This window comes from Oryctolagus cuniculus, chromosome 4 (genome assembly GCF_964237555.1).
Source record: "Oryctolagus cuniculus chromosome 4, mOryCun1.1, whole genome shotgun sequence".
NCBI classification, from domain to species: Eukaryota; Metazoa; Chordata; class Mammalia; order Lagomorpha; family Leporidae; genus Oryctolagus; species Oryctolagus cuniculus.
The window spans coordinates 169456704-169469018 of record NC_091435.1 but is presented as its reverse complement, the minus strand read 5'-3'; the positions used below and the strand labels follow the sequence as shown (position 1 = coordinate 169469018).

At 55.0% G+C, this 12315-nt stretch overlaps 1 protein-coding gene across 1 annotated transcript in view; it reads right to left on the bottom strand.

The window, feature by feature from the left end:
- Window positions 1-845: 845 nt before the first annotated feature.
- The window catches only part of TRIM71 (tripartite motif containing 71), a 63905-nt gene continuing 52435 nt past the window's right edge, over window positions 846-12315 (bottom strand). Inside the window, exons 3-4 of the mRNA XM_051818534.2 lie at window positions 10901-11035; window positions 846-7620 (exon numbers count right to left, since the gene is read on the bottom strand). Coding sequence (XP_051674494.2) covers window positions 6169-7620; window positions 10901-11035 — 1587 coding nt within the window. The 3' untranslated portion in view covers window positions 846-6168. The remainder of the gene's footprint in view (window positions 7621-10900; window positions 11036-12315) is intronic.

Sequence of the window (12315 nt, the reverse complement as noted above, 5' to 3'; positions counted from 1 at the left end):
TGGAAGATCACTATCTCTGCCTTTCAAATGAAATCAAATCTTTTATATATATATATATATATATACACACACACATACATATCTCGCTCTACTTTTTAATTTAAATTTTTAAATTTTTTTTTTAATTTATTTTTTTGACAGGCAGAGTGGACAGTGAGAGAGAGAGAGAGAGAGAGAGAAAGGTCTTCCTTTGCTGTTGGTTCACCCTCCAATGGCTGCCGTGGCCAGTGCACCACGCTGATCCGATGGCAGGAGCCAGGTGCTTCTCCTGGTCTCCCATGGGGTGCAGGGCCCAAGGACCTGGGCCATCCGCCACTGCACTCCTGGGCCACAGCAGAGAGCTGGCCTGGAAGAGGGGCAACCGGGACAGAATCCAGCGCCCCGACCAGGACTAGAACCCAGTGTGCCGGCGTCGTAAGGCGGAGAATTAGCCTAGTGAGCCGCGGCGCCGGCAAAAATTTTTAAATTTAAAATTAAAAAAACCTTCCATTTGAAAATTAGAATTACACCAGAGAAGGGAAAGACAGATGGACAGAGAGAGTCTGTCTTCCATCCACTGGCTCGCTCCCCAAATAGCCAGCCACTGGGCTGCTCGCTCCCCAAACAGGCAGAGCTGGGCTGATCCAAAGCCAGGAGCTTCTTCCAGGTCTTCCAAGCAGATGCAGAGGCCCAAGTGCTTGGTCCATCTTCCATTGCTTTCCGAGGCCATAAGCAGGGAGCTGGATAGGAAGAGGAGCAGCCAGGACTCGAACCGGTGCTGCAGGCAGAAGCTTAGCCTACAAGCCTCCTTCGCCAGAATGCCCACCTGACACCTACCCACTTGACAACAGTGCTGGGGCCCAATCTGCCCCCTGCCAAAAGGCAAGCTCCCCCTCCAGTCCCTTCTGGGCACCAGGTGCAGGGCATACTCCCTTACTCACACCAGACTCAAAGATCACGCAGACACAGCATGTCCATGGAAAAACCCTCTTGTTTATTTGATTCAACAAAAATAAAATAAGCTGCATAGGAACAATTTTAAAGTCCAGAGAGACAGCAACTTCGTTTTACGGCTGCGGTAGCTGATACAGCATCTCCTTGCTACCCTGCGCAGCCTTCTCTGTGGACCACAGCGATACATTCAGAAACCTGTTAGCGAACACAGGAGTTTTTGAACACTTTCCCACTGGTTCTCGCCTGTTCATTGCCTGTCATGCCTGTGGCCTACAACAGTAACCATCGCGATGCAAAATGCAAAAGGAAAATCCCAAGAGGAAAAAAAAAAAAACAAAAATGAAAACCAACACCAAACAAACAAAAACCCACTTCCGCCTAAAGGTTTGGGGTGAAGTCTTCATTCTTCACCCAGTGGCGAGAGGCAGCCAGCGGCACCCCAGGAGCCCACAGCCGGGACTGTCACTCAGCTGGTGCCTAAGCCTTGAATCACATCTGCCCTTGCACAATCAACAAAAGTTCAAGATTTTCTATGAGCACCAGGCAGCAAGCCCTTGTTGATTTCCCCAAGTCTGGATTTACTTTCCTTTAAAAAAAAAAAAAAAAAAAAAAAAAAAAAGGCAGACTCAACCGAGCCACACGTTCTATCTTCAAAAATTAAAGCATCTTTTTGCCCAGGCATGAGAGCTAATGGGACATACTGAGCGAGATTCATAAAAAAATACTAACAACCCTCCCCCCACCCCAAGTACACCTATCATGCTAGTTAAAAACATCCCTCACCCACCCACCCTCACCTGCATTGACTTTAGAGGAAAAGACATCTTACCACCCTGCAAACAAGGGAACGCCAGAAGTGTGTCTGCAGACAACTACACAGACGGCTAGGAACATGGGGCATGATGCCAACGCTGGTTTTCTAAGTAAACACTCTGCTACACACGTCAACATTCAGCCAGTGTGCTCTGAGAGAGAGCCTTAAGAAAAAGACTACCTGAGTTTTGTAAGTTAATACAATCATTAAAAGGAGGTCTAAGACCGTGTGGGTACACAAAACGTTTAGAACCATTACTGGTTACATGATGACGGAAAACGCCCCACAAGGCTGGCTTGTTAATAACCCGTAAGATCGGTTTTCAAAATAGACATCATTGAGGTATTTCTCCAATAAACCCAACTGCTGATACCGACAGTGGTCTCGGGACCCTCTCTCCAATCAAAACCAAATGTGACCTGGGGAGGGGGAGGAGGAGGAAGAGGAGGAAGAGGAGGAGAAGGAGGCAGAGGGCTGTCAATACAGTATTTTCTGGTAATGTGCTTTTCGACTTTTCTCAAGTATTTAATAAACAAGGAAAACAAAAAACAAAACAAAAACCCGTCAATGTGTTTACCTTTGGTAGAAAAACAAATTAGCAACAAAACAAAGGAGTGACAGGAGCTTCCCCGGGCACCGCACGTGCTGGGTGCGGCAGCCTGCACATACAATCAAGAAGTCAAAAGGATGCTCATTCCCTTCCCACAGTGGGTGCTGCCGACAACTAGCCCTGCGACGCTGTGGACAATCAAACAGATAAAATATTCTTCTCTTCAAGAGAAAGACCTAAAGGTCCTTATTTCTAAGTCCTCCAACAGAGCAGACGGACCAGTAGTTTCTTAGCACTGAATGGAAATGGGAATGGTGTGAATTATTATTGTTTTTTGGGGGAGGTGGGGACTTACAGATTATTGGATTTATGACTCCTGACACTTCTCCTGGGACAAGTCAGTTCTAGACTCAAGCAAACGTCTCTTCTTCTAAGAGGTAGATTCCAGCTCCCACTCACTGCTCACGGGATAAATACTACTCCTTTTGAGACCCATCGGATGCTAACATGAGGTAGGTGACTTTTGCCAACAGTGAGGTAGATCGAGACAAACACAGTGGCATGGGAGTGCTGAGTCCCGTGCACCTGGCCTGCAGGAAGCCAGGGAGAAGGCGGCGCGGGCTGGGAGGTTCCAGCTCTGTGACATCATCATGTGTGGGTACAAACACTTCGACTTTTATACAGCCCCAGACTGTTGGAAATGTAAAGAGTGTTGTCTTAAATAAATACCCTAAATACTTTTTTGGCACCATTGTATTATTATTATTATTTATTATTTTTAAAGCAACAGAAAAACAAGCCTAAAACTTTGGCATCTCTTTCAACTATCTATCAGAACACAGCATCTTAAAATCTTCAGAAAAGGAAGACCACACATACGCAATAGTATTCTGTGGCTTCAAGCCTAAAAGAGTTCGTTCCTCAAATCCTTAAGCTTTGGCTTAACTAGACTAAAACAGACTGAGCGGGTCTCCGGCTATCCCCTGCAACTCCACAGGCTGTCTCTTCTGGCAACTTTTTTGGCCCAACACATAATTTACGGTACTCTTGTTGTATGCCCTCCTCTCCTCCCCGCAAGTAAGTTAGACTTAAAGGGTATGGATTGAGGAGTCAGTGCACTCGGGGTACAGCCTGGGGCCCTGGGCTCCATCACTTTGCCAGCCACAATAGAGCATGGATTCCAAGACAGGACTGCTTCCCGTGGCCAAAGCCACAGAGAAGGAATCTGTTGCTCTTAAGACATTATGAAATGCTAAGCCGGTGTCAACCAAAGAGCCGCTACCTAAGGGTGAGATTTCAAACCTGATCCAACGGGCAGCTCCACACATCCACTGCTGTCATATCCCACCCCTGCCACCTGACCCGATCTGAGCCACCCAGGGCCGACAGGGTCTCGCTCTCCAGGCTCATCCCAGCATCACCCATAATGGGCAGGAGGCAGGTGCTGAAATGCAAGTATCCTCAATACCCTCTCTCTCCAGGGAGCACCAAACCCTGGCTCTTCCCACCTTGTCTTCATGTGGACTAGTCCACATCTCCAAAGTGCTTGGCACCTCCATCCCCGCTATGGGCCAACAGCTAATCTCAGACAGCCACAAGCGGCCAATGCTTTTTAAAAACAAAAACTTCCCAAATGCCACCACGCTTCCCAAATGCCAGCCGTGTAACCATCCTAAGTAGGGGAGCGGGACCACGAAGTGCAGGCACAGAGGCAGCATGTCTCGCCCTGACCGCTCACCCACCCACTGGCTTCGGGGGACCGCTGCACCTGCTCTGAGCTGCCACTCGTCCAGACCTGATCATTTCAGCCACCGAGCAGAACTCCCCCCACACAGCAGCGCTTAAGCATTGACAACTGTATCTTTGGTGTTCACAGGGCAATTCGTTGGACAATCAAGGGGCCGAGGACAAAGACCAGCACCAAGTCACTCAGAACTCAGAGGCAAAGATAAGGCAACTGAATAGGAACTGGGGGACAAGGCGCTTCCACTCAGCAGCTGAGTTCCTGCTGCCTCCCTTCTCATTTTGTGGGTCTCGGAAAACCTCACGTTAAAGCAGTGGGAAGAAGAAAGGGCAGCTTGAGGCGGGAGAGTGTAATGCCCAAAAAAAGTGGGTGGTCAACACAACCCAATGGACTCACTTCTTTGGGGGAATGACCAAAGCAGATCGCTCCACTTCTCAACGGACTCAGCGCACAGCAAACCACGTCCACTCCGCAACAGAAATCTCTCAGAAAAAAAACAGGAACCGAAACTGAAATTGATCCACCGGTCAGTGTGTTTACACAAGAGGACTCCCTAGGGACAGCACCTCTCGGTCCTCTGGGATTTGGTTCTCACTTCAGGATTTGGGGGAACGCAGGGACCCCTCTGGGTCCTGGGGGACACACTCGCAGCTGCGCCGGGGTCCCACCAGGGAGACCAGCCGAAGGCCAGAGCACCAGGTCGCGGGCCAGGTCCGGCGGTGGCAGCAGCAGCAGCCCACGGTCCTGCACTGGGCTTCCGTTTTCCTTCTTTGGTACCGAATCTAGATAGCACACCTTACACATTTCAGGTTCGGGAGCTGATTTGGTTTACAAACCATTTACATTCAAAGGCCTTGGGGGAGGGGGGCACGGTAACCACGGGTGCCCAGCGGAGGGTATGGGGCCGGGCCGATCATACGCATCATCCGACTCGCAGACTTCCTCTTTCCCTGAACTTCCAAAGCAGGAAGAAATTGTGCTTTTAAAATGAAAGTTCATCCATCCGTCTGCTCTTCGATAAGACAAGAAACTCCTGGCGCTACAGGAATGGAACAACATTCACCATGGGAGGCGGGAGGACCCCCGCCCTGCCCCTCTGCAGAGTCCACGTCTGGGGGGAGGGGGTTGCCTGGCTGGCTGACCCCTTCACAGCACAGGCGTGCCCACCCACAGTCCACGCCTGAAAACAGGGGCATCGCCCCCCTTCCTTGCTTCCGCCTAACTCCTTATGGCCCATAACAAAATAAGCATACTTCACTTCTGAGACTATGAATCCAAGGCCGAGCTAGATCGACTGTTCAGAAACCAACGTGTGGGGGGACAAGGTTTCCTGGGAGGCAGGGTGTCACGATCCGGGTGCACCCTCCCTCCCCCACCCCCCCGAAAACAGAGACCAGCCACCCTACAGCTCGCCGCTCGGGCTGCCGCTCTCGGCTGCCCAGCCACAGCCACCTCTCCTAGGGAACGAGCAAAGATGCTGAGGTAGACGAGGAAAACAGAGGAAGCGTTCTCTGCTGCAGCATTTTTTTAAAAAAAAGATTTTCCAGCAAGTTCAAAACCACACCACACAATCTAACCCCACAGAAACACAGAATTCTCGAGAACACACTCTATCCGTATGCAGTTTAAAATCCTATTTTTTCCAGTTTTATAGTTTTTTTTTAACTTAGTAGTTTTCTTGTATTTCCTTGGCTCAACCTACAGAATGCATCCCGTCACACACACACACACACACACACACGCACACGCACACCCAACAGCTGCAGGGCCAGTGTGCGCGCAGCCCGCCACGGCCCGGGCAGGTGTGAACCCGCGCAGGAGGGCCCCTGGGCCTGTCTGAGAAGGAAACATAGATCCATGAGGTAGATAGAAAGTGTCACTCCACAGGCTCCACCCCTGCGCAAAGGACACTGTTACATTCATCTGTAAAGAAATAAAGATGAGGTAAGAATCAACGCTGTACTTCTCTTGTTCTCTTTAGACAAAGAAAAGAAAAAATTTCCCTGAGATGGTTACTTCTTTGAAATTCAAAAACAGAGAGAGAGGGAGGGAGAGAGGAGATAGAGACAGACAGACACGCACGTGTGCACGCCCCCCCCCCCCAGCACGGAACCCGAGCCACTGCGATTAGAAAATGAGGATTCGATTGTTGCCGAAATCTACCACCACGATCATGCCGTCGGGGGTGATGGCAATGCCGGACGGGCGGTCCATCTGCCCGAAGCCGCTGCCCTGGGAGCCGAACTTGCACAGGAAGCTGCCGTTGGACTCAAACATCTGGACCCGGTGGTTCCTGGAATCGGCCACGACGATGCGCCCCTCCTGGTCCACGGCCACGCCCTGCGGGCGCAGGAACTGCCCGTTGCCCGTGCCCTCCGAGCCCAGGAAGCGCGCTGACTGGCAGTCGGGGTGGATGACCAGGAGCCGGTGGTTGTTGAAGTCGGTGACCACCAGGTGGCCCTCGTGGTTGAAGGCCACACCCCGCGGCGAGTCAAAGTGCTTCCAGAGGGCGCCCTCGAAGCCGTACTTATTCAGGAAGACCCCGTCGGGCCCGAACAGCTGGATCCGGTGGTTCCGGGTGTCTGAGACCAGGATCTTGCCCTCGGAGTTCACCGCCACGTCCCAAGGGTAGTTGAACTGCCCGTTCTTGGTGCCCTTCTCCCCGAACTTGAGCAGGAACTGGCCCTCGAAGGTGAAGATCTGGATGCGATGATTGTCCTTGTCGGCCACCACGATCCGGCGCGAGGCGTCGCAGGCCACGCCGGCGGGCCGGTCGAACTGCCCGGGCCGGGAGCCCAGGGTGCCGAACTTGTGGTGGAAGGAGCCGCAGGGCTTGAACACCTGGATGCGGTTGTTGCTGCGGTCGGCCACGATGATGTAGCCCTCCTTGTCGACGCTCACGCCCCAGGGGCGGCACAGCTTGCCGTCGCTGTCGCCCTCGCTGCCGAAGCTCAGGCCCGGGAGCCCGATGCCCACGTAGCTGCGGCCCGACTTGACCACCACCTTGAAGGGGCTGTTCTCGATGTGCTGGTTGCACATGGTCACCGACACCAGGTGCTCGCCCTCCAGCTGCGGCCGGTAGCTCACCACGTACGTCCCGTTCTGCTGGTCGCTCACCTCCGCGCCGAACAGGTTGCCGTCAGGGCCCAGGACCACGGCCGACATGAGGTCCCCTCCCGAGAGGCGCGGCTCACCGTCGTGGTCGTAGCCGATGACCGTGAACGAGGCCACCTTGCCCTGCAGGGCCCGCTTGAGGCCATCGCCGGTGGCCTTGGTGAGAGGCGCGAAGGCCCCACTGCTGACGAAGCCAAAGGACTTGATGGCCAGGTACAGGGCCTGGTCGGGGGGCGTGAACATGACGCGGTCGTCCTCCTGGGGCTGCAGCAGGCTGCGCACGGTCTTCAGCTCCTGCACCTGGGCCAGCATCCGGTCTCGGGCGAGCAGGATGTCCAGCGCCCTGCCCTCCTCCAGCACCTGCTGCACGGCGCTGATGGTGCTCTCCAGCTTGCTCAGGTGCTGCCGCAGCTTCTCCACCTGCAGGTACAGAGACTTGGCCTTCACCTGCCGGATCTTCTCCACCTGGGAAGAAAGGCGGAGAGAGAGGACAGAGGCTCAGCACCAGGCACCGCAAACGCGACTCCGGCGGGCAGGTCACGGGGGAACCCACGCCAAGGAGAACCGGACTGCGCCCCCCTCCCCAAACCCCAGCGTCCACATCCCGTATCAGAGCGTCTGGGTGCAGGTGTGTCCGGCTTCCTGTGGATGGGCCCCTGCCTGCCGCCCCCAACGAGGGAGATCCGGACTGAGTTCCCCACCACCAGCTCCAGCCTGGCCTGGCCTGAGCTGTTGCAGGCATTTGAGGGAGAGAATCAGCAGATGGAACATCGTGATCTCTTTCCTTCTGCCTTTCGAATAAACAAAATCGTTAAATAGTCAACTTGAAGGAAGAAGAAAACCCAGAGAAACAACAGCAGAGCAGAAGGGGCCGAGGGACCGTTCCAGGTTACAGAAGATGTCTGGTCAAAGACAAGGGCATTCAACACAGCAAACGATCCTGGAATGAAGGGGAGGGGGATAAGAGGGCTGCTTGGGGTCCTTGTTGAACCTTGACAATGGACAAAGGGTCCAAAATATTGGGCAAGGCTGGCACTGGGGCACAGCAGGTAAAGATGCCACCTGCAGCCAGCGGCATCCCGTATCAGGATGCTGGTTTGAGCCCTGGCTGCTCTGCTTCCAATCCAGCTCCCTAAGGAGCCTGAGAAACCAGCAGATGGTGAACCAAGTACAAGAGCCTCTGCCACCCATGCTGGTGGCCTGGCCTAGCCAAGGCTGCGGCTGGCATTAGGGGGAGTGACCCGGCAGATGGAAGAACTCCTGTCTTGGCATTTCTCTCTGTTGCTCTGCCTAACTATCTTTAAATTTAAAAAAAAAAAAAAAATTGAGAAAAATATTGTGTTTGTACTGATTATGTACAGGCATTTAAAAAATCATTGTTCCCTAAACAAAACGGTCTAACACAGCACAGCCATCTAGAAATGATGTAAAGTGCACGAAGAATGTGTGCAGCCCCATTTTACCAGGGACTTGTGTTTGCATGGGTTTTGGCATCTGTGTGTGGAGGGTGTCCCAGAACCAACCCCCATAGACAACCGTGTGTGTGTGTGTGTGTGTGTGTGGGTGGGTGGGTGGGTGAGAGAGAGAGAGAGAGAGAGAGAGAGGGAGAGAGAGGAGGGAGAGAGAGAGGGAGAGCTATCAGGCTCTAAAATCAGGATAAGCATTTTACAAAACACTGGTATCTGGGGGTGTCCTGCGGTCAGGTGAATCATTCATGTTATTAAACAATGGGCTGTGGGGCAGGTGCGCTGGATGGGGACAAATGAGAAAACAGATCACCCAGGCGGGGATGAGCGTGGCTTAGGCGACAGGGGTGGCTATGATGGCGGAGACAAAGAGGCCCAACCACAGGCGCTTCCCACGCACTGGGCCGCAAGGCCAGCCTGCACCACCAAGACTGAAGCTACTCAGATCTCTCTCCCACACACACACACACACACACAGGCGCACGGAGAGTACTGAGCCTCCATGCAGACAGCAAGCCCCGCCCTCACTTGTACTACTGCAGGGCGCAGTGCGACTCACGCACACGAACCGTAACGCCGACCTGCCAGCGCGATTCCCACCTCCGAGGTTCTCCGACCACAGATTCGGTGGAGTGAAAAAGTAATTGCCCGTGTTTTCCCATTCCAGTTCTCAACAACCTTCCTAACTAAGGGGGCAGGGTGCAGCTACCCCACCACCTCGGCTGCCCCACCGAGGGCCCCGACAACCGAGCACAGGTGCACCTCGGGGAGGCAGATTTCCCACTCACGCTCCTGCATCAGTCCATTCTGCAACCAGGACGTGGGCACACGGGGGGCCCCTGTGAGTCTGGAGAAGACAGACGCTTTGTCCCTCCCTCCGACTCCTGGCCAGACCTCCGCCCTTGGTTCTGACCCCTGAGTCACCCCAGAAGTAGCCGAGGGCACTGGCAGTTTATCAGGCACTACAACGAAGCGCAGCAGCCCTGCGCTCCTATAGCTGAATGTCCAATAACCCAGGGGACTCAAGAAAATGAGCCCAAGGCACAGACAGAAGCAGGCGGGAGGGTCAGAGAGAAGGGGAGCCCCCGCCCCGCACGGGGGCGAGCTGGCACAGCTGGAGGCAGGGTCCCGTGAGACGGCTGTGTCCGGCAGAAGTAAGCTTATGTTGGGGTCTATCAGGCAAACAGACACAGCCAAGTATACCAAGGAGAAGGCCCCTTCTTTGTCTTCCAAGCACACTTCACCTGGAGTCAAACTTGATTTCCTCCCTGCCCGCTCCCCCCACCCACAGAGTGCCTTAGAGAGGGGACGGGGGGGGGGGCAGCCTCCCGGGACGGGAGGCCACCAAGGGGAGAGCTGCAGAAGCCCCGCACACAATGGCCTTTTTCATCGGGACACGCAGGAGAGCAGGTCCGGGGCAGAGCTGCCCGCCGGGCTCAGCTTGCAGGCAGCGGCCCCTCTGGGTTACAATGAACGGTTGTGAGTGGCGTGAGGTGGGCAGGGCCACGAGGACATTGGGGTGTCTGCGAGCGACCGGCATGATGCCGAATGAGATCGGAGGTGAACCCTAGCCGCTGGCCAGATAGCAAGCAACTCGGCCACAGCCCCCCCCCGGAGGACACAGGCGGCAGGAAAGCAGTGGGGAGGCTGGTTAACGGGAAACTGGGACGGACAATCCGGGGTAGCCTTGGCAAGCCATGGGAGCACGGCGGCGGTTAGCCAAGGTCACCCCTACCTTCGCAGGACACGGAGATCAAAAGGACACAGTCACGGGAGGCGGGGCCCTGGGTGGGCACGAGGCGTCCCCCTCCCCTCCGGCTCAGGGACACGCACCAGAGAAGGAAAAGCGGCTGCAGACGTGGGTGGGGTGGCGCGGTCTCCCCAGCCGATTTTATCTCCACAGCACACCAGCGTGCTCGGCTCTCCTTCCTGCCCCGACAGGAAGAAAGGGCACGAACTCACCGCCCTCCCAAGTGGAAAACTGGTTTTCCACGGGGGTTCAGGAAGTGCGACCAGCCAGGACACCAAAAATAAGGCGCTTCCTACCAGGCTGCCCGCCTCCCCGGAACAACAGCTCTGATTGTGCGCGCAGGAGAGAGCCGGAGGCCCCTGCCCGGCTCGGCCTCGGAGCGCCTTCTGGAAGGCACCATGGCACCCACCATGCTCCAGGGGGCGCCCCAACGGCACAACCTGCATCTTCCCGCCCAGGGCCACTTCCGGGACAGCGACCCAGTGTTCCGCAGGCGGCAGCTGGCGGAGGGCGCGCCCGGCCCCCTTACCTTCCACAGCAGCTCGCACTCGCGCTCCTCCAGGGCCTTCTTGTGCCTTGCAGTGACGGCCTTCACCTCCGACTGAGCCACCTTTGCCTTCATCTCCACCTGTTCAGCCACAGTCTGGGCCTGCTCGATGCTCAGCTAGAAGAGCAAAACAACCTTGAGGCGTTGGCAAGACCAAACGCGCACACTGGCACCCCGCAGCCTAGTCCCCAGGCCACCTTCTTAGAAAGCAGGTGCACCCTCAGGGGAGACCCATACCTGTGCCAGGTAACCTCAGGGGTTTCCGGGAGGAGCTAGATTCCTCTGTAGGGGAACTGGCACTGTACTCTGGATGTCAGGACCAGGAAGGGACGCGGGGACACAGCGAAGCCACCACTCTCCCCGCCCTGGGCACCCTACAGGCCAGGTACACGGCACTCCTCACGCTAGCTGGTCATCCGTCACACTCTTGTTATGTCATTAGTAACACAGCTCGTCCCAATCAGAACCAACGCCAAGCTCACGCTGGGACTAGCACGGATGCGACACAGATGCTGTGGACAGAAGGTGGACGCTGCGTGCCAGAGACCATCCCCACAACCCCACCACGCACCCTCCTCGCACCAGCCCCAGCCAATCTGCCAGCCTAATCAGACGTATTACTGTTCATAAAAAATTAATCCAGACAGAAGGCCTGGTGTCTTCGTTAATATTACATGATGTGTCTTGAAAAGCCACAAGGATTTAAGGTACTGAAGTACTAAATCAGGGGTAACAAACTGGCTAATGGTGCAAGTTTTTCACATTAAAAAATAAATCTATTTGAAAGGCAGAGTGACAGTGAAGTAGAAAGAGAGAGAGAGAGAGAAAGCTTCCATCTGCTGCTTCATTCCTGAAATGGTCGTAACAGCTGGGGTTTGCCCCGGCCAAAGCCAGGAGCCAGCAACTCCATCCTGGTCTCCCACACGGATGTCAGGGGCCACCTTCCGTGGCTTTCCCAGGTGCATTAGCAGGGAGGTGGACTGGAAGCACAGCAGCCACGACTGAAACCAGCACGCTGATGCGGGAAGCTGATGCTGCCCCACAGTGAGCAAGTCACCAAATGAGGAGGGGCTCAGGGCCCGACCAGGCTTCGGAGCATTCTGGGTCAGCCATCACCCAGTGGGCCCTGGGCTGAGGGGGTTCTGGGTGTAGTACGGGGCTAAAACTGGGACGGTCCCGGCAAATCAGCCTGGCCAGCATCGCTCGGCCCGGGGAACCCAAGGTTCAAATCCCCTCCAAGCTTGGGGGGGAGGGGTAAATGCAGGGGAAGCGCGACCCCTGGCATGGTCTCGGCCCCCTTGGAACTCTGTCCCAGCCTTCGGGTCACGTTCCAGGCCTGGCCATGCCTCGTAGCGTACATGTGACAAAGTCTACCACCAAGGGGGCTGGCGCTGTCA